At 49.1% G+C, this 21,048-nt stretch overlaps 1 protein-coding gene across 13 annotated transcripts in view; it reads left to right on the top strand.

Annotated features, from left to right (window-relative positions):
- The window catches only part of MICAL2 (microtubule associated monooxygenase, calponin and LIM domain containing 2), a 231,315-nt gene that overhangs the window by 89,640 nt on the left and 120,627 nt on the right, over positions 1-21,048 (top strand). For all 13 annotated transcript variants that reach the window (XR_014267792.1, XM_082475982.1, XM_082475987.1 and 10 more), the window contains exons 6-15: positions 1,082-1,183; positions 4,781-4,936; positions 8,475-8,575; positions 13,205-13,462; positions 14,636-14,751; positions 15,601-15,727; positions 16,382-16,472; positions 17,611-17,758; positions 18,814-19,013; positions 19,411-19,517. Coding sequence is in view for 12 of the 13 variants with exons in the window: in XM_082475982.1 (XP_082332108.1) it covers positions 1,082-1,183; positions 4,781-4,936; positions 8,475-8,575; positions 13,205-13,462; positions 14,636-14,751; positions 15,601-15,727; positions 16,382-16,472; positions 17,611-17,758; positions 18,814-19,013; positions 19,411-19,517 (1,406 nt within the window). In the remaining variant the exon portion in view is untranslated. The remainder of the gene's footprint in view (positions 1-1,081; positions 1,184-4,780; positions 4,937-8,474; positions 8,576-13,204; positions 13,463-14,635; positions 14,752-15,600; positions 15,728-16,381; positions 16,473-17,610; positions 17,759-18,813; positions 19,014-19,410; positions 19,518-21,048) is intronic.

Below are 21,048 nucleotides of genomic sequence, written 5' to 3' on the forward strand. Positions count from 1 at the left end.
TCTGATAAAGTTCATTCGCATACTCTTCAAGCTGTGTGTATACACACATAGATCTGTGGATACACTTATTATACCCACATGATATTTTAAAATCCAGTAAAGAAAGTGAAGTTTCTAGAGCAAATATGAAATAAATGTTCAAAATATTATTTAGTATATAATATTTTTAAGCTTTATTGAAGAATAATTTACAAACCACAGAATTCACCCATTGTGGGTATGTCTTATTTAGTAATTCATCTCTTGTTCCTATTAGTATATTTATATAAATTCTGATCTTTTATATACATCGTGGTCAGAGAGCTTGTTCATGATGCCTCTGCATCTTACTTACTATCAAACTCTTCTGCTGCTGGGCCGGGCTTTCAGTTTTTGGTCCAGCTTCATGTCAGAGACCTCATAGTTTCACATGCAGGTTACAACTCTGATTTCTCCCATCCTCTGCCCAGAATATTGAGAATTTAGGGGAGATGTTTGTTGGCTTTTGCGGCAGGACAGCAGCTGTAATTTAACTTTGAGACTTGTGTGCTTTTAACCTTTCGCAGACCCCTAGTGGGTGTTAAATCCTAATTATGGGTAACCAGCAAGATTGCACCTGAAAATGGTTTCATAAAAGACTGTGTATTGCCCAACAAGAACGTTTGAGCATAATAAAGTAGTAATTCACGCTGGTTTCATTATACCCTGCACAAGCTTTTAGTTCTGTTTAGCAATGGGAGGGGACCAAGGAATGGGGGGATACAGAGAGAACGTGGTAGAATCTGTTGAGATAAATAAGGTGCAAGTGAGACTGGTGTGAGGATCGTTAGGATAGACTCCCACCCTTTATAGAAACCAGTAAAACCAGGCGTGGAGTTAGCACTGCTGGTTTACCTTGTCCTGGATTGAACTGAAGCTAAAGCCAGAAGGACTCCAAATTCAAGTGTGAATCTGGACAGCTTGGGTCTTTCCGCTGGAGCCTCTGTCTGGGGTGCCCATACCTGTGGCATTATCCATTTCTCACGACCAACACAGAGGGCGTGTAATCACTCTGTCCTGCCATCTCTCACTGCCAACTCATCTCACTTTTCTGTCCTGGCAGAAGTTGGCTGGCGGGCAGAATTTCTCCCTGCAGACCACCCTCTGTCAGAGTTTGAGTTTGATGTCATCATTGGAGCCGATGGCCGCAGGAACACGCTGGAAGGTGAAGACTCTTCTTCTTCTTGGGGCTGAGGATGGAGGGATGGGAGTGGGAAAGGGTATATCAGGAAGGGTGTGGAGAAGGGGGGCAAGATGGCAGGTGCCAAAGCTGGATGGGGGTCTTGATAGAAGGCCAGACTGCCCTGCTATGCCTGAGGCTGAGTGTTTAGAGAACAGCCATTTAATTCTTTCTGAACCTCTGTTTTCCCAACTATAAAATATGGATAATAGAACCTCTCAAAAGATTGCTATAAGGGCTGGGAAAATGTAAAAATGTTTTATAAAAGAAAAACACCATGGAAATTAAAAGAAAAAATCAACATACATTTACTGAGCATCTGCCAGTGTGAAAGCCATGGTGCTAAGCGCTTTCATACTTACTTCTTCCAACTAAGAGAACCATTTTCCTACTCTTCATGGTACTGGTTTACTGTGAAATATAATACCCCAGAAGGAGGACCCCATCTCTTCTCATAACTTTAAAGCACGCTCACTGCTGGGCAGTAAGATAAGTTTTGCCCAAACTGTCAAAGGACAAAACAGTGCCTCTCTACTTCTAAATTTGGAAGCATTAACATGTTTTTAGGGAAGAATCTAGTCAGGTTGAGAGAGGAAGAGATGCCATTGCCGAGAAATGCCTTCAATCACCTCCACCCCAGCCCCAAGGTTAATTGGTGCACAGGTTATACTAATTGGCGCCAGCTGTACTAATTTAAGACCCTGGGTTGAGGACAGAGTGGTCCTACATGGCATCTCTTGGGCTGGGGACAGGTCTGCTTTCTGAGCTTGCCCTGCTCAAGGGCTGCAGGCTGCAGATGTCTGCTGGGGAAGGCACCTTCTATGAGGACAGAACACCCTCCCTAAACTAGGGCTGATCTCACAGAACTCAGGATGTGTAGTCTGCCTAGCTGAGGCACTTCCCACCTGCTATACACCCGCTGCTCCTTTCCTCTTTCTTCACTTCCATACCCACTCCCCTGACCCAAGCATTCAATAACGGATATCAAACAAAAAAAATTTAAGCTGCCAACCTGAATGCTGTACTGTTAGAATTTTTGAGCCCATTCTGATGGTTTTAGAAAACTGTAAGTGTGAATATAAAAATCCAGGATCCATGCTCAGCTTGAGGGATGGTTTGATACGTTGTGAACATGAAAAGCAGGGCAGGAAGGGGGCGAACCACTTGAGCAACTGAGGACCAGGTAAGCAGACTAGAGCAGGGTTCCCAATGGGCACTATTGGCAATTGGGGGCCAGTTTTTGTGGTGGGGACTGTCCTGTGCGTTGTAGGATGCTTAGCGGCACCCTCAGTTGTGGCCACCAGAAGCGTCTCCACACTTGGCCAAAGGCCCCTGGGGGGCAAAATCACCCCAGTTAGATACTAGAGACTAGTGGCCATTTTGACCATTTCCACAAAGGTCTAATGAAGAATCAAAATGAGGGAGTAATGAATAGAAACCCAAGGTTATTTTTTTTATATCTATTTATTTCATTTATTTTATTTTGGCTGCGTTGGGTCTTCGCTGCTGCGTGTGGGCTTTCTCTAGTCATGGCGAGCAGGGGCTACTCTCCTTGCAGTGCGCGGGCTTCTCATAGCGGTGGCTTCTCGTTGCGGAGCACGGGCTTTAGGCACGCGGGCTTCAGTAGCTGTGGCACGCGGGCTCAGTAGTTGTGGCTCGTGGGCTCTAGAACACAGGCTCAGTAGTTGTGGTACACGGGCTTAGTTGCTCCGCAGCATGTGGGATCTTCCCGGACCAGGGCTCGAACCCGTGTCCCCTGCATTGGCAGACGGATTCTTAACCACTGCGCCACCAGGGAATCCCAACCCAAGGTTTTTAGTCAAAGGGATTTTTGACAAGTTTGGGAATCGCCATGAGGCTTCAGTGTATGGTAAGCAAATGTGAGGGGAATTCCCACAGGTGCTGAAGACAATGGTTCTGTCTGCTAGCAAGACAAATGCCTTGCATTAAGCAAAGTAAACAGCAGTACCTGGGGTGGAGGGGAAGTTCAGGACTACAGGAAAAGACAGATGCTAAAAAGAAAGGGGATTAGAAGGAGGTGGTCCACTGAAAGGGGACCACCTGCTTGTGATCCTCTGTGTAACTGCCTGTGATATTGTGGTTTATAATAAGGCAATTATATTTGGTCTTTGTCCCCTTTCTGGCACAGCTACCCAAACCCTTGGAATTTCCTGAGCGATAAGGGCAAATAGGAGCATTTTTTGTTATGATATTTGGCCTCTTGTCCGTGGTTCCTGAAATCAATTCAGAGCCATAAGGGTGAAATGGGTGTCTTGTTATTCATAACAAGCTCCTTTTCACACCGAGTTTATGTTAATGAAGAGAGTTTTGGAAAGCACCTAAGGAAGGGAGGGGACTGGTTGCCAGGGGAGCCAAACAAGTGATTAGAGGGTTGGAACTTTCAGTCCCACCCTCTGACCTCCTGGGAGGGGGAGAGGGGCTGGAGATTGAGTTCAGTCACCAATGGCCAGTGATTTAATCAATCAGGCTTCTGTAATGAAGCCTCCACAAAAACCCAAAGGATACGGTTTCCGGGTTGGTGAACACGTTGTTTGGAGAGGGCGTGAAAGCTCCATGCCCTTTCCCCATAACTTGTTCTAAGCATCTTTTCCAACTGGCTGCTCCCGAGTTGTTTAGGAAGTAAGATGTTCTCTGAGTTCTGAGAGCCACTCTAGAAAATTAATCAAATCCAAGGAGGGAGTCCTTGAACCTACAATATAGCTGGTTAGTCAGAAGCACAGGTGACAACATGGGCTTATAATTGGCATCTGAAGTGGAGGGCAATCTGGTGGGACTGAGCCCTTAACCTGTGGGATCTGATGCCATCTCTGAGTAGATAGTGTCAGAATTGAGTTGAAGTGTAGGACACCCAGCTGCTGCCCTGGAATTGCCTGTCGGCGTGGGAGGAAAAAATAACCCATATTGTAATTGGGTGCAGAATTCTTACGGCCATTAAAAAGCGATTTCAGTGTATACCATTGAAAACTGTAAGAACCTCGATTAATCACTGAACTAAAATAATTGCAAGTTAGAATTCCATCTATTCATTATACATTTATTGAGTGTGTACTAAGTGCCAGTCACTATGGACTGGAGGTAGAAAGAAAATTTGTTAAAATCTCTGTTGCACAGGAATTCAATCTCATAATTCTACTGTTCAAAGGGGGGGAAAAAAACATGAGAAATGCTGACAACGTAGTTTTAATTGTATAAGTTTAAAGTGCAGATGGGTCTGTCATGAGACTACCTTGCAGCAATGCCTAACACATCCTCTAAAGGATGAGCCCTGTGATTGCCCATTGGAGAAGCACAGTTTAGCCTTTTGTTTGTGGAAGCCTAACAGGGATAATTGGTCCTATTAATTTTAGAAAAGGAAAAAATCCCACTGACTTTGAAAGGCCTCCAACGGGTTTTCTCCTCGGGGACAAACCTCAGCATTTCTGCCTGTCCCCTGTTCTCTAGATCCAAAGTTCTGGTTTCACTGGCCTGTGGGCCATCTGAGAATAGCTTTCTCAGTAATCTTTTCCAGTTTTCACACCAAATCCAGAAGAAAGACCCACTTTTCCTCGTTTCCTCCCACAGGGTTCAGAAGAAAAGAATTCCGTGGGAAGCTGGCTATTGCGATCACCGCCAACTTCATAAACAGAAACAGCACAGCTGAGGCCAAGGTGGAAGAGATTAGCGGCGTGGCTTTCATCTTCAATCAGAAATTTTTTCAGGATCTTAAAGAAGAAACAGGTGGGACCCTCACCTTTCTCCAAACCAGGCCATTGTCCGTGCTTCTCTGTAGCGTACAGGGGTTGGGGGAGGAGGGCACTCAGCTTTCCCAGCTCTTGGGGACAGGAGACTCACGCTGATAAAGTGGAAGCAGGGATGTCTCTTTAGGATTAATAATGGGCAGGATTCCTTCGGGGACAAGAGGGATGCTTGAGGGAAAGTTCTAGATGTTGTACATGAAAATAGATAAACATTTATTTGCTCAGGAGACATTTACTGAGTGCCCATTGAATGCCTGCACTCAATGTCATGGGATACAAAGTCGAGGTTGACACGGTACCCTCCCAGTAGTGGCTCCTTGTCCAGGGAGGGACAGCCACGGAAACCATCCTAATGCAGGCTGGTGAATCTAGGCCCGACGCCAATGTGGAGATCCCAGAGCGCTCTGAGGGGGAGCCAGTAACCTGTGGGTGGTCCCTGAAGAAGCATAGGTGCTTTTGTCAGTGCGCCCGCTGCCCTTTCCCTCAGGAACAGGTCAGGGATGCCGGCGGAGGCAGGGCACGACACTCACCCAGGGGCATCGGTTGTCCCCAAACCATGGGACTTGAAGAAAGAAGGGATTCATTCATTTACTCAACAAATATTTATTGAACACCTACTATGTACCAAATGCTGTTCAAGGGCGTGAGATAGAGCAGTGGGCAAAACAAGCAACCCCCCCCCCCTCGGAGCTTATATTCTATGGGTTGCGGAGGGACCATCAATAATCAAATAACATGTCAGGTGGTCTACAAGGATAGTGGAGAAAAAATAAAGCAGGGTGAGGGCGAAGAGGGATGAAATTCCTGCTCCCAATTAAGTAAATTTCAGAATTTTTCCCTTTTTAACCTGATTTGGAAATATATATATTTCTCCGTGGAAAGGCAGTGTAACAATGTTACATAGAAGTTTTGTACTAAAAATAAATCATTAACACCCAGCACCACCTAGCACAGGAACAGTCCTCATTTTCATGTAGTCCTTTTCGGTAATTTTCCAGCTGCATCCTTTTTACATGGCTAGAGCTTTTACCATAGAGTCAATCCTGTTATTCTCCTTTTCTCATTCAGTGTCACATTTTAAATACTGTCCACTGTGCCCAGTCCTACTGATGGTCAGGTTTGTCAGAATAGCTCTTCAAGTGGATATATTGTCACCCACTGCTGAAGCATTTAAACCAGGGGTTGGCAAACCTACCATGTGTGCTTGTATTGCCTTCAAGCTAAGAATGGTTTTTAATATATTTTGAATGGCTGCAGAAAAATCAAAAGAAGAAATTTTGGGGACAAATTGAAAATTTATGAAATTCAAGTTTTACAGTCCATAAATAGAGGTTTATTAGAATGCAGCCAGGCCGCTTTGTTTACCTTGGTGCCATGAGGGCTTTCGACACAGACCGGATGGTCCACAAAGCCCAAAATATTTACTCTCTGGCCCTTTACGGAAAAAGTTTGCAGACTTCTGATTTAAACTTTTCAGTTATTTACTGTTACCGATAAAACTACTTCTTTTGGATTATTTCCGTAAGATAGCTTTCTAGGAATGGGATTAGTTATTGAGCCAGACTCTGCTTCTTACTGGCCACAGCAATGTGTGTCCACTGCATGACCCTCTGAGTGTCACTATGGTGGCATTATTTTTTTTTTTTTAAAAAGTATTTCCTTCCAGCATATTATGTCCTTTTGAATGATTTAAGAATTCTCCAGCCCTCTCTTCCCCTCAAAAACCAAGAAAATAAATGCTTAAATAAACCACCAAATATAAATTATGACAGGACATCAAGTTTGTTTTTCCAAATGTTTCAATGAGCTTCCTTTGCACTTTGCAAAGGTCGTCACCTTTGGCCATTGTTCGACAACAATGCCCCTCACAGAATGAGAGTGATGAATTTCCTCGGATCCTCTGGGGGGCCCTGTGCACTGATGGCTGTTTCCTATTTAACAGTAATAAAGGGGTTTCCATGGTTACCCAGCACGCCTCTGTGATAACTGCTGATAAGTTGCCTTGCCTCTGTTCCTTTCTCTCCCTTCAAAGAAACCAAACCAGTGGTTCTCAAACTTGAGTGTCAACAGAATCACCTGTAAGGCCTGTTCAAGCACAGATTGCTGGCCAGACCCCCAGCGTTTCCCATTCTGTAGGCCTGGGGTCGGGCACCAGTTATTTGCATTTCTAATAAGTCCTCAGGTGATATTGCTGCTGCTGCTGGCTAGGGATCCTACTTTGAGAAACACTGAGCTAAGCTGTCATCTTACGGCATTGTTTTAAGGCAGAAACCTAGTCTATAAAGTCTTTTGCAATTGGTGGAAAGCACAGAAAGCTACAACCCAGTCCTCTGATTGAGTTTTTCTACCAGGGCACCTGGGTTTTCACACATAACAGGGGGATGGTGGAAATGTCCCTTAGCAGTCTTTGGAGAATTCACACAGCCCTTTGCATCTCTGGTCACATGGAGGAAACGGTGGATGGGACTTGGAATCAGACAGGCTGGGGTTCAAATCCTGGTTCTGTTGCCACTTAACTGCCATGCCACAGACAGCACTGTGCCTTCCTGCAGCACGTACTCAGCTGTGACTTGGAAATACTGGTCTACAGCCCCAAAGGGCTTTATGAGTTTTAAAAGAAACAGTGGTTAGGGGACTTCCCTGGTGGCGAGGTGGTTAAGAATCCGCCTGCCAATGCACTGGACACAGGTTCGGGCCCTGGGCCAGGAAGATCCCACATGCTGCGGAGCAACTAAGTCCGTGTGCTGCAACTACTGAGCCTGTGCCCTAGAGCCCATGAACCACAACTGCTGAAGCCCGCGTGCCTAGAGGCTGTGCTCTGCAACAAGAGAAGCCACCGCAATGAGAAGCCTGCACACAAGACCCAATGCAGCCAAAAATAAATAAATAAATTTATTAAGAAAAAGAAAAAGAAGCAGTGGCTTAATCATATTGCAATATATAGTGCAGTGGTTAAGAATCCGCCTGCCAATGCAGGTGACACGGGTTCGAGCCCTGGCCCGGGAAGATCCCACATGCTGCGGAGCAACGAAGCCCATGCGCCACAACTACTGAGCCCACGTGCCTAGAGCCCGTGCTCTGCAACAGGAGAAGCCACCACAATGAGAAGCCTGCGCACAGCAACAAAGAGCAGCCCCCGCTCGCCGCAACTAGAGAAAGCCTGCTCATAGCAACGAAGACCCAACGCAGCCAAAAATAAATAAATAAATAATAAAAAAATAAAACATAATTAGTATAAAATTTTTTTTTAAATGTATCAAATCAACATGTACACCTTAAACTTACACAATGTTATATCTCAATTTAAAAAGAAAAGAAATAGTATCTTTGTGGGACTGTGAAAGCTAGCTGTGGTGACTAGGGTAAATTCTGGCACTTGATCTTATCTTTGCTCGCCTTATATGTCTTAAAAACTTGTCTAACACCAATATTCTGCAGGTAAATAGGCAAAGCAGGGCTCCTGACACACAGTAGGAGCTTAGGAAATAATACTGAGTCCATGAACCTTCTCTTTTCAGGAATTGACCTTGAGAACATTGTTTACTACAAGGACTGCACCCACTATTTTGTCATGACTGCCAAGAAGCAGAGCTTGCTTGACAAAGGTGTCATCATTAACGTACGTATCGCTTGGCTATGATGTCCTGTCTTTCCCTTTGTGACCTGGACTGGCAGCATCAGCGAGTGTGGGAGCAGATGTCATCCTGCCAGAAACTAAGTAATGGGGGGCAGAGGGAAGGGACCACCACCCACCACGCCCTTCTCCTTGGTGGTGCGTGAGTGTTGGATGGAGGAGCCCACACGAACAATAGAGGCAGAGGTGTTTCTGCAGAGAGCTGGGCTGGTGCGGGAGGGGGAAATGCTGAAATTCTTACCCAGGTGTTAGTGTGGGTTCTTAACCACTGAGAGATCAGCTGAGTCTTTTCCTTTCAAGTGTCTCGTTTATCCCTGCCTCCTTTTCTGGGAGGTCACACACATACTTTGGAGGCAGATGGGGGCTCCTTGTCCTAGTGGGATCCAGGCAGTTTCACTTGTGAATTTCACACTGCAGCCCCCTTGTCATGGTATGGGGGAAAGCCCTATTGCAATCAAGAAGACTCAAGTTGAATCTTCGCTCTGCCACGTATTAACTCAGGACTGTGACTAAGCTGTTTGCCTTCTCTGAACCTCAGTCTTCTTGTCTGCAGAATAGGAATAATAGTTTCTAACTAAAAGGATTGTTCAGAGGAATAAATTTTAAAACGTATACAGAGCGCTTGGCATGTAGCAAGTTGGTAGATTCCCTCCCTAACTTCTCTGCCTGGTTTGGACACTTGCTTTTTTGTCCTGCTGGCTTCCTGGCCTCTGCTTCCTGCCTTTGCACCTTCATGCTTATACAGAGAGCAGGGCTGCAAGGAAGAAGCACGTGGAGTGGCCAGCCCCAGGCTGGCACCTTCTTTGGTCAGGTTTCAACCCCTCCAGAGACCCTGTTCCGGCAGCTGCCGCTGCTGCTGTATGTACCCTTAAGATAAGGATCATGCAGTCCAAGGTCAGCCTGCTCTTGGGGTGTCGGCCTGTAGCCCAGGCAGCACGGTGACCATTCATTGCTGCTTGTCAGAGAAGAATGTGCCTATCCTCACGCCAGCTTGTGCTGGCAGCCGGCTGGGCAGCTTTAGTAACCCAGCCCTCCCCTGGGCCTCCTCTACATCAGCTCAGGGCTTTGCTGAGAGCCCGAGTTGCTGGACAGAAGGCTGGGAATTGGCGGGGAGGGCGGGGGTGGGGTTGAATGAAGCCTACTTAGCACAGTCAGCAGATGTGCGAGCAGTGGTTTTCAGTATCTGGTGCCCCACTGCTGACCCGGTCTGGGGGAGGTGAGGCCATGTCCCCATTTTCCCTCTGTTCCACAGGTGTCCCTCCCAAAGTTACCTCCTCTATTGGGATGCCTGTGTCAGATAGTGAAGGACTATTTGGGGTCCAGGGTGCAGGCACAGAGGGTACCTTTGCAGAGGAGGGTCTAGGGAGGCTCTTGTTATCCCACCTCTGGAAAGTCAGGCCAAGTTTGACTTGGGGTTCCTATTTCACTGGCTGAGTACTCCGGCCTGCTGAGATGCTAAGGTTCCCCCAGGTCATCCCAGGGTGTTTGTCCTGGCCACAACATGTTGCTCATGGTGACTTGATTTTTTGGCAGTTGTCAAAGCCCCTCCATGCTCCCCTCTCAGGCTGTGTGTCATGGCACAAGTGGGTGGGAGCTCCTCGCTCTGGTCCCATAATTACTGCAGGAGCTGGGAGCAGATCCCAGGCCCACAGTTGTCCTCATCAAGGCCTCCCTTCTCCCTCAGAGAATCTGGGAGTATCAGCTGAGCTGGTGCAGAGGGCCCTCTAGGTATAAGACATGAACTCTAGAAATTGGAGGCCATGGCTGGACATGGGAGAACTGGACACCATTTGGTTCAGGAGCCCTGGCTTGAGTCTCCAGGTGTCCAGCCAAGCTCTATAGCATTTGCATAAGCTGGCAGCTGACCCCTCTACCCCTTTACCCCGAGCTACTTAAATTACCATTTTTCTCTCGCTCCCAGAGGAATGGCAAGTCCTCTGTTTTCCTGTCCCTGTATGGGTCAGCGTCTTCCTCGAGACGCACAAGGTGCCGAGTGAATGTTTGTTGAATGACTGACTGACCTGCTTCCCCATCTATTCCTGCTGATCTCTGGGCCTCTTTCTATGACTACTGAAGGGAGAGTACAGTTTCTCCTCAGGAAACCCTGCCTCTGGGCTCCCAGCTGTGTCCGTCCTTCCTGGCCCCTGCCTCTGCTGGTCCATGCACACACAGGCTTGGTCTCACCTCAGTAGGAGGGAGCTTGGTTGCCAGATGTGTGAGGTGGATGGAAACACGTCACAGCTGGTCTCTCAATGCCGAGTCCACCCTCATTTGAAGCAGCGAACAGACATTGTCTGACCTTCTCTTCTGGTCTACAGCTTCTTTCCAGCTTTTCACTTGGGGTGACTAGTCTTCCTGTTGGATTCCCCACCCTTCTCTCATGTTTACTGCTTCCCTCTCTCCTTCCCCACCTCCGTCTAGGACGCAGCCTCTCTTCAGTTCCCTGGGCCTGTGCAAAATGAGGTCCAAATTCGCCCCCTGCCTTTATCTTCATTCAGCACTCCTTCCTCAGCTCTGCCCACTTTATTACAGCCCCGTTCCCACTTTTTCTCTCTCATCCTTGTTCTCATCTGTTCCCTACAAGTCTGTTCTGCCATCCGCCCACTCACCTGGGACCTCCTGCCCTGCAAGGCCCTTTGACTTCTCCCAGCAGCCCTGGGCCAGGTGGCTGTCATCCCGGCACAGCCGGGGGGTCTGCCCCTTGGCCAGGTCTCCACAGTCCTGCGTGTGGCTTCAGCACCAGCTGCCACCTTCATCATACAGTGTCCACATTCATCCACCACCTGGTCCTCCGCGGGGGTTCTTGTGGCATGTTTTGAAGAGGGGGTATTTTTGAGATTTCTCCATTCACTCTTCCACACCTTCAAGAAGGAGAGTGATTATGTGATGTAAGAATAGATATGAGAAAGGAAAGCGAATAATAGGAGCTCCAGCCTGGACTCCATGACCTGACAAAGGGCTCTTGGGCCAACACTGGGTTCCATTTAGTTGATGTGGCTTGAATGTGGAAATATTAGAATTTCTGGGAAATCATGGCTGTTGGGAAAATTGCCACAGTAGGTCACTGTTTGTAGTTGAGGCTGTGCCTTCTTAGACCTTTCTAAATGCCCTTGCTGGTGCCCTCGGTGGGTCTGGGATCACTTCACCATATGGTGTGGTTTGTGCCATCATGATTTATTAGGGACAGGAATTCCCGATCATTGAGAACTTCCCAATTCCTAGGCTTTGGGCTAGGGAGTCATGTCCACGGTCTCATTCAGTCCTCACATGGTCCTATATAGGGAGTAGATTTTGTTAGTCTCATTTTACAAATTCAAATTTTACAAGTGAGATTACGGAGACTCAGAAAAGTTCAATAACTTGCCCAAATTTATGCAGTCAGTAAACAGAGATGGAATTTGACCTGTTGATCTCACTGACCCAAGGCCTGTGTTGGTCTTATACACTAGTCCCTGCCCCCTGCCCCAAGGATTTGCATTTTCTGTGTCTCCTTTTGGGAAAGATAGTCTTTTAGTTTCTATAGCCACACAATGAGCAGATTGGACTCTGGGAGACATCCTATAGTTCATTGCCAGTGTCCCTCCAGGGTGGATATCCTAGTCCTCTAAGCTCAGGGTTCTCTACCTCCCAGCAGGGAAGTGTAACAGTTAACACTGTAAGAGCAAAGCAGAGCCCCAAGGAGCCCTCAGCCTGTTGAGAAAAGGATAACTGATCGTGGAGAGGAAGTTTGAGAGTTATGCCAATTACCCATTTCTTTTTCGGACTTGTTTGACCACTAGCCGCAGCATTTCTGGACCACATTAGCTTAGCTTAGTCTGTTATAAAATCAGTCTTACTCATTTGCTCTTTTGTCTTTTAGTTTCACTGAAAGTTATCACAAGAAGCAGCCACATGAAATATGCTTCTATATTTGCTGCAGGATCATTACTGAGTACACGGTTCATGACTACACAATGTTCTCTGTCAAAATTCCTATGTCAGACAGTTCTTTTAGAATTTAGTGCCAGGAAAAAATACCCTCCCCTAGGAATTTCTATGCTTCCTTCTTTCTGATAAAGAAAACCCTGTATATATCACATTTCCCTTTTGCCTTGGATGCCAGGAAGCTCAAAGCCAAATTTTTTTTTAAAATTTATTTATTTAATTTATTTATTTTTGGCCGCGTTGGGTCTTCTTTGTGGTGCGCGGGCTTCTCATTGTGGTGGCTTCTCTTGTTGCAGAGCCCAGGCTCTAAGCCCAAGGGCTTCAGTAGTTGTGGCTCGCGGGCTCTAAAGCGCAGGCTCAGTGGTTGTGGTACATGGGCTTAGCTGCCCCGCGGCACGTGGGATCTTCCCGGACCAGGGATCGAACCCGTGTCCTCTGCATTGGCAGGCGGATTCTTAACCATTGCGCCACCAGGGAAGCCCAAAGCCAAATTTGATGCTTAATCATAACTCTGTTAACGTTCACAGATGGCTGATTTGGTTCCTCTTTATTCCCTTGGCCCCGATTTTCTATTTGTTTTGATTAGCCTCTCTGCAAGTCCATTCCATGTCCTTTTACAAAGAAGTAGGTATGACTCCTTGCCCTTTTGAGGGGCAGGTTGCTATACTGTGCTCTTGTTCTTTCCCCCAGGACTATATCGACACAGAGATGCTGCTGTGTGCAGAGAACGTGAACCAGGACAACCTGCTTTCCTATGCACGCGAAGCTGCAGACTTCGCCACCAATTACCAGCTACCGTCTTTAGACTTTGCCATGAACCATTACGGACAACCCGACGTGGCCATGTTCGATTTCACCTCTATGTACGCCTCCGAGAATGCAGCCCTGGTGCGCGAGCGACAGTCACACCAGCTGCTCGTGGCCCTGGTGGGCGACAGCTTGCTTGAGGTACCGCCTGCTTTTGGAGCCCCCTCATTCCTGCTGGAAGACAGATCCCCACATTGCTATTCTAACTGGCAGCATCTGCTGTCCTGCAGCCCAAGGGAAGGACAGGCTCTCAGCCAACTGGCAGGACTCTGCCGAGCCCGTCCTGGCCTCAGAGCCTGACCTTTGATGAAATTTAGAGGGGTCAGTTCTGCCTGTATACAGGCAGGAACACTTCCTCTTGCCCCTCTGGGTTTTTCTGGGCTGACTTTTCGGTTGAAGTACAAAATTAAGCGGCCCGGGTCAGGCCATCCTTCCCAGAGCGTGCAGATCCGCAGCTGGTTGGAGACTTCTTCCTCCTCTGGGTGGATTTCTGTGGCCTTTTCAGCATCGAGTTTGAATAGGAGCAAGAAAAGAGTGTGGGCCCCAAAGTCCATGGCCTCCCTGCTCAAAATTCTTCCCAGAAAATCTGCAGATGCTAGGATTCTTACATTAAATGAATGATTTCAGAAAGGGTAAATTTTTATCTTAATGTAAGCACTGACCAAAAAATGTTGATGTATTTATCTGAAGTTAGCATCAAATTTCAAACCACGCTTTGGGTGCACATGGAACAGTTTAGTTAGAACTTAGCTTGGTGAATCAATGCTTGCTCACCACTGTGTGCGGACTCGAACCTAAGCTCCTTGCTTAAGCACTCAGCACCCCCTCTGCTTCTGTCCCAATCCTCCCTCCCAGCTTTCTCTCTCCCGGTACTCCCCGCCCGTGCTCTCTGCTGCACCCAAACCAGACGGGCTGTTTTTCCATCCGGCTCCGTCATTTTCCCGCCACCACGCCTTTGACCACACTGTTCCGAACGGATCAAGATCAGAATCCTATTCATTCTTTAAAATCAGCACGAATGCAGCTCTTCCCTGAAGCATTCCTTGATTTCTATCTCCCCCCCTCCAAGGGTGGTTTTGCCTCTGCCTTTTTGAGCCCCCAAAGCAATTTTGCTATTCCCGTGTCATAGCACCCTTGCATATGACTTTGTGCTACAGCTATTGGTGTTTGTGGTGAGTCCCAGTGGGCTGCCTGTCACCTCTCTGTCCCCCCAGTGCCTCGCACAGGCCTGGCAAACACCAAGTGCTGGATTGAATGGGATGGCAGGCTGGGGATCACTGGAATCAACTAGAACTTTGCATGTGTCCTTTGCAGCCGTTCTGGCCGATGGGCACCGGCTGTGCCCGCGGCTTCCTGGCAGCCTTTGACACGGCGTGGATGGTGAAGAGCTGGGACCAGGGCACTCCTCACCTGGAGCTGCTGGCTGAAAGGTGAGTATTGACAGCAGGACCCTCAGCTGGAGGCAGGGCCGGGTCAAAACTCAGGCAGGAGAGGGAGTGAGGCTGGATGAACCTGGAGCCTCTGCCCCCCTCATCTGCCTTCCCACATGTGGCCTGATTTCATCATTGGGGTCCCCAAGGAAACGTTCTCTGTCATGATCTGCCTCCCCCGGTGACTTTCCATGGGGGCCAGGCCCTTAAGCCCTGGATGCCAAAGAGAAATCTTCATCCAGGGCGGCCCTGAAGTTGGGGTTCTTGGCACTGCTGAGACACTGAGGAGCCAGAATGGGTTTAGGGGAAGCTTCCATTGCAGCACTGATTCCCACTCTGTTGGGGGCTGGGTGCTCTGACCTCCCAGGCCTCTTCTGCTGCTGAGATCCTGGGCTTCCTCCCAGACCCCTGCTGCTGGCCACGTGGCTGTGACAGCTGGTGGACCAGGATAAGTCAGGGCTGGCGGGTGGGGACGGGCCCCTGCTGGTCTTGGGTGTGGAGACCTGTGGTCATGGGGGACCAGCCACAGGAGGCAGCGTGGCTGAGTGGCAGTTATAGCAAAACCACAGGTCTCTGGGCTGCCAGCTCCGAGTCCCTGCCCTCTGCCCCGGGGAGGAGGCCAGCCTCACCACCTCCCAGGGTCCCTCCTGCTTCCGCTTGACCGTGTTGACCCTCCCCCGCTTTGCAGATCTCGAGAACCAGGAGGGCCAGGCATTGCTGGGAAGGGTTACGCAAACACAGATCTAAGAAGCTCTTGGGAGCAGGGGAAGGCGGGTGGAGGGGAGGAGTGGAGAGAAGGCCGGAGGCTGCAAGAGCAATCCTTGACCCCTCTGCTCTGCCTTCCTCCAGAGAAAGTCTTTACCGGCTGTTACCTCAAACGACCCCAGAGAACATCAACAAGAACTTTGAGCAGTACACGCTGGACCCGGGGACGCGGTACCCAAACCTCAACTCAAACTGCGTCAGGCCCCATCAGGTAAGGCCTTGCCTGGAGTCCTGTGTGGGTCACCAGGCGCTGAGCGGTGAGAAGTGGGGGGTCACCTAAAATCTTGGCACATCCTTGGGACCCAGGCCACCATCGCCTCTTGGCCCAAAGGTGAGGCCAGTTCCTCTCTCTGGGAAAGCCACAGAGTAAAGCAGAGTCAGCATCTCTCTAGCCAACAGGAGAGAACCAGAACACATGTTAAGTGTGTGTCCACATATGTACGTGTATTTACGTGTGTTTATTTGTCACTGAGCATATGCATTGCTGAGCATACCTCTCTCAAATAATCTACTTGATCAAATATCAAGTTCTTTCCGTCCGAGGTCCTAGAGTCTATTTTTTCTCCCATTGACTTAGAGTCACACAAGCTCTGACCTCTTCAGTCAATAGCACAAAGAATGGTGTGAATTTTAAAAATCAGCCAATTACATATATTCACACTCGAGTTCCCCCACATTTGGGTGGATGACAGATCCGCAGCTCTGTCTCAAGTTGCTGGTTCCCTTGGTGAAGGTCATGTCCTTCGGCGAGAGAGGAAAAGGGCAGCCAGTGTTGATGAGTGGGTGGGGTGGGTTCAGTGACCCTGCAATGACTAGGGTTTGGGGAAAAACTAGCAGACAGCTGTGTGTCCTCTCTCGCTCCTAGGTGAAGCATTTGTACATCACTAAAGAGTTGCACCAGTGCCCTCTCGAGAGCCTGGGCTCAGTGAGGAGATCCGTCGGCCTCTCCAGGCGGGGTAAGTGGCCCTCCTGGGACCCCAGCTTTGCAGGGAAGAGGCCTGCTAGGTGGCCACTGGGGCACAGGCCCTGCAGCCAGCCTGGCTCTGATCCAGTGACCTGCATGACCTTGGCCAGGTGCCTCTGCTCTCTGCACTTCACTTTCCTCATCTGTAAAACTGGGACAAGGACAATACCAACCATAAGATCAGTGTGTGGGTTAGAGGCGAGCGCTTGGCACATTAAAGTGAACCGGAATGACTTCCCTGGGACTTGCTTTTCTTTTCCTGTTGTTGCCAGTATGAGGAGTCTTGTCTCCCAGCTAGATAACAAGCTCCGTGTGCTTCACTCTTTTCCTGGTCTTCCAGGGCCTGGCACAGTGCTGGGCACAAGGCTGGTGCTCAGTGCGGAGGGAAGGGATGATTAAATGACCAGCTTCCCAGCGTCCACCCGGCTGTGCTCAGGTCACCATCCTGCTTAAAGACACACCTGGCTTCCACTGCCTGCCCAGACCTTGCATCCTGCCCGCCACTGGGCAAACTCAGCCTCACCAGCCACTCCTCCCTGCCTTCCACACCCACATGCCCTGCTGCTGCCGGCCTTTAATAAACCATTTCACATAACATGGCAGGCTTCTCTAGATTCTTTGCCATGGCACAGTCGTTTTTGTTTTCCTGGAGATCTCCTGTCCTAGACACTCTTCTAGAAGCAGTCAAATGCACCTCCTCCATGACCCTTTCTTCGGCGAGTTCCCCTGCCCTGGTGGACTCTGGCAGACCCGCTCATGTGCTCCCCTGGCATTGGGTTTCGCTGTTATTGTCCCCCACCGCTGCGTCTGTCTTCCCCACAGGATAAGCATATGTTGGCAGACTCCGTGTCATCCTCGCCTCTATGTTCCTAGCCTCTAACCAGGACCTGGCCAGAGGGGGTCTACAGGAACTCTTTCCTGCAGGAGAGCACGCTTCCTGTCCCAGCATCCTGCCCTCCTGCATGCTCTTGACAGGACCCCCTCATGGGGCTGCAACTGTGCCCACAGCCCCTTGCCTCAGTGCTGTTCCTCCCGGTCCCCACCCGTGGTGGCCGACAGAGCGGGTCCCCAGGGGAACTGCTGAGATTTCTGTAGAGCGCTTCACCACTGTCCGTCTCCTCTTGCTGCAGAGTCAGACATCCGGCCCAGCAAGCTCTTAACCTGGTGCCAGCAGCAGACCAAGGGCTACCAGCATGTCAACGTCACAGACCTGACCACATCCTGGCGGAGTGGCCTTGCCCTGTGTGCCATCATCCACCGCTTCCGGCCTGAGCTGATGTGAGTCTGGGGCCCAGCTGGACCTGGCGAGCCCTGCATGGCCCAAGGGGACCCTGGAGACAAGGGAGACCAGGGCTGTTCTAGATGTGGAATCTTCAGGACGTAGATCAGTATTTCTCTTTGCGTACTTTCAATTTGAATTTTTTCTTCAGTTTGTTCTTTTCCCTTTGCACCGATTATTCTGCCAGCAACTTGTTTGATCTGCGTTCCTTCTATGTAAGGAGCAGAATGACTCAGGCTCAGTGATTGATTGCACTCACACACCAAACCCCCTTCATTTGGGAAATTTGAGTGTTCACACCTTGGAGCTCTACCCTCAAGAGAGGACTTATGGGCAAGATCTAATTCTGGGGACCAGCTTGAGGGTTTTACAGCCAAAAGAATTAGATTTGTGACCCAGATCCGTTAGCTGTATAATGTTGGGCAAGCCCCTTATCTTCTCTGAGTTTGCCGTCTTCATCTATAAATCAGGAATAATGGCAGCGTCATTAGGAAGATTGGATTATGTTTGTGGAAATGCTTTGTGATGTTGAAAGCACAATACATCTATTATGTTGTGTTTAAATCAACTGCAGTGTAACCTCACACCCATGAGCAAATTCATCCAGAAGGCTGGATGGAAACCTAGTAAAGTTTATCAATTGGTACCTTTAGGAAATGAGGTTGCCTTGAGAAGGGGATGAGGCTCTCACCTCTTACTTTATATAACTTGATCCTTTTATTTACAAGAAGCCCATATCACTTTTGTAATTAACAGGAAAAGAACGTATGGGAACTATTGAAAAGTAAAGTAGTTCATAAGTTTTCCAGTCGTTTTCTGATTTTTTCATCCCAGGTAGCAAATGACATTTTCGTGGCCCAGATCTGATTGGTTCCACCCTGAGTGAGGACAGGGTTAGCGTCTTCTGGCTGAGCCCCCCTGAGGGGTGGGGGGTCGTGGTGGGGGGATTGGAGCAAGGGCCTTGTCACTTGCAGTGCTCCTTATGGCTAAGTTTGCTCAGCTCTGCACCCCTCTGCATCCTCTCCGAAAACTTCACCTTGTTCTGATTCTCCAGCAACTTCGACTCTTTGAATGAAGATGACACTGTGGAGAACAACCAGCTGGCATTTGACGTGGCCGAGCGTGAGTTTGGCATCCCCCCAGTGACCACGGGCAAAGAGATGGCCTCAGCCCCGCAGCCCGACAAGCTCAGCATGGTCATGTACCTCTCCAAGTTCTATGAGCTCTTCCGGGGCACCCCGCTGAGGCCTGTGGGTAAGGACCTGCTTTCAGGATGAGGCTTTGCCAGCCCCTGAGCTGTCTCTGCCCTGTGCCCGCATCTGGCTGCTCTTCACACTGATGTCCTCTGTTCTGGGGCTGACCCCTGCCCTCCCTTTGCCTTTGAGCCCAAACAAGGGTGGACCCCACGCACCCAGACCCAGGTATGTAAGTGGGTCCTGTGTGGCAGGTGCCACATGGGGCTGGCCTGCATCTGCCCTTGTCACCGGGAGATCACTGACAGAGCGGCACCAGCCCTCTATGCAGGCCACTGACAGCTTCAGTTGGGGGTGAGGGAATTATTTTGGAGGGACCTTGTCTCAGTGACACCCCGTGAGCTCTGGGGCAGCAGTGGATGGATCTGGATCTCAGTCTTACTTTTATTTCCTAACAGATTCTTGGCGCAAAAACTATGGTGAGAATGCTGACCTCGGCATGGCCAAATCATCCATTTCTCATAACTATCTCAACCTCACGTTTCCAAGGAAGAGAACTCCACGTGTAAGTTTCGGCCTGGGTTTGTTTTGTTTCTTCTTACACGTGGATGGGTGAGGGGAAGGGAGATGCCACGTGCTGGGTCTGTTTACGCTGATAACTTACCCAGATTGAGTGCTCACGAAGACATGAGTCGAACTCAGTCAAGTTCCCCTGCACCATGTAGCCAGCTTCAGTGCCTTCAATGTGGTTATAGGAAGGGCAGGGTAGAGAGCAAAGAGGACATGCTGGTGAGTATTTTTAAAAGTAAATCAGATTAGCTCTGCCTCCTAAGCGGGGAGATGGACACGATATCTCACTTTGTTAAGCAATTTAGATCAAGAACACGATAGCCATTTAGTAGCAGAAGTGGATGATGAGGCTACATTTACATATTCTGTTCCATTCATTTTTTTAATTCATTCATTCAACAATGTTTACTGGGCCCTGTTCATGCCAACTTTAAGGCTGAATGTTTTGTTTGTTTTTGATGAGGGGAGCAAATATACAGAGGTGAGTAATATATGGACCTTGCCTTTGAGGAGCTCAGAACCTAATAAAGAGATTCCCAAATTTTCCCAACTTATGGCACCTTTAGTGTCTTAGTAATTTTTTTTCACACTGCACCCAGATCAAAAGAAATGCCTAAAATATTCGTTTGTTAAGTAGTTATATCCAAATAACTTGGTAGGGGAATTTTGCAAGGTGTGTGACAGGCATCACCGTGCTTCCCTAGAAAATCTAAAATATCCTGCGGCTCCTCTCTGAGTTCACTCTGGTGCCACAGGGTGCCTTGGTACGCAGTTTGGAAACCATAGGCCTTATGCGAAATTACAGGGTAATATGAATGTCGGCATCTCCATGGAAGGTATAATACAAGTTGCCTTGCTTGATGTGCTCATTTTACAGATAAAAAGTGGAGGCCCAGAGATGTTAGGCTGCAGGGGCTCGCACAGAGCTTGCCTTCCCTCCACTGACTCGGCAGGGGGCTGCAGGCCTCTGCGTGCGTCTCAGTGTCTCTGGGTTGCCAACAGGCTCTTAACCGCTGGCCAGTCATGCCTTGTCCTGCCAACCCCTCCGCCCAGGGTGGGGCTGGGGCCTCATGGCCTCCTTTCTTTCCCTGGGCTATGTGATCAGTGGTCACTTTTTCCCCTGAGGGCTGTGCTCCCTGGAAGGCAGCAGCGGTTTTGCTGACTCTAGGAACTGGGTACTTAGTGCTCTACATGCCCTGTCTCTAGGAAGGGACAGGCTCGGGGGCTGGCGACGGCGGGTGTGCGGGTCGGCTCGGGTGTAAGCAGAGCAGCTGAAAGGCTGAGCTGCACCCCCCTGCCCTGCGCCCCTCTGCTCCCCGAGCTGCCCCACTCAGAGGCTCTGTGGGAGACGCCATGACCCACCGTAGGTCACACTGAGCGAAAGCTGTCTTCCGGAGCCCAGTCGTCGGCTTGCCCCACCTCAGCCCAGCTGCTTTTCCTTGATGACTGAGGACCCCTGCTTTGGGCTACTCCATCCCAGGCAAGCCAGTGCAGCCTTTCTGGAAACTCTCTGAGCCAAACATTTA

The sequence above is a fragment of the Balaenoptera physalus genome, assembly GCF_965194825.1.
Source record: "Balaenoptera physalus genome assembly, chromosome: 10".
In the NCBI taxonomy this organism is placed as follows: Eukaryota; Metazoa; Chordata; class Mammalia; order Artiodactyla; family Balaenopteridae; genus Balaenoptera; species Balaenoptera physalus.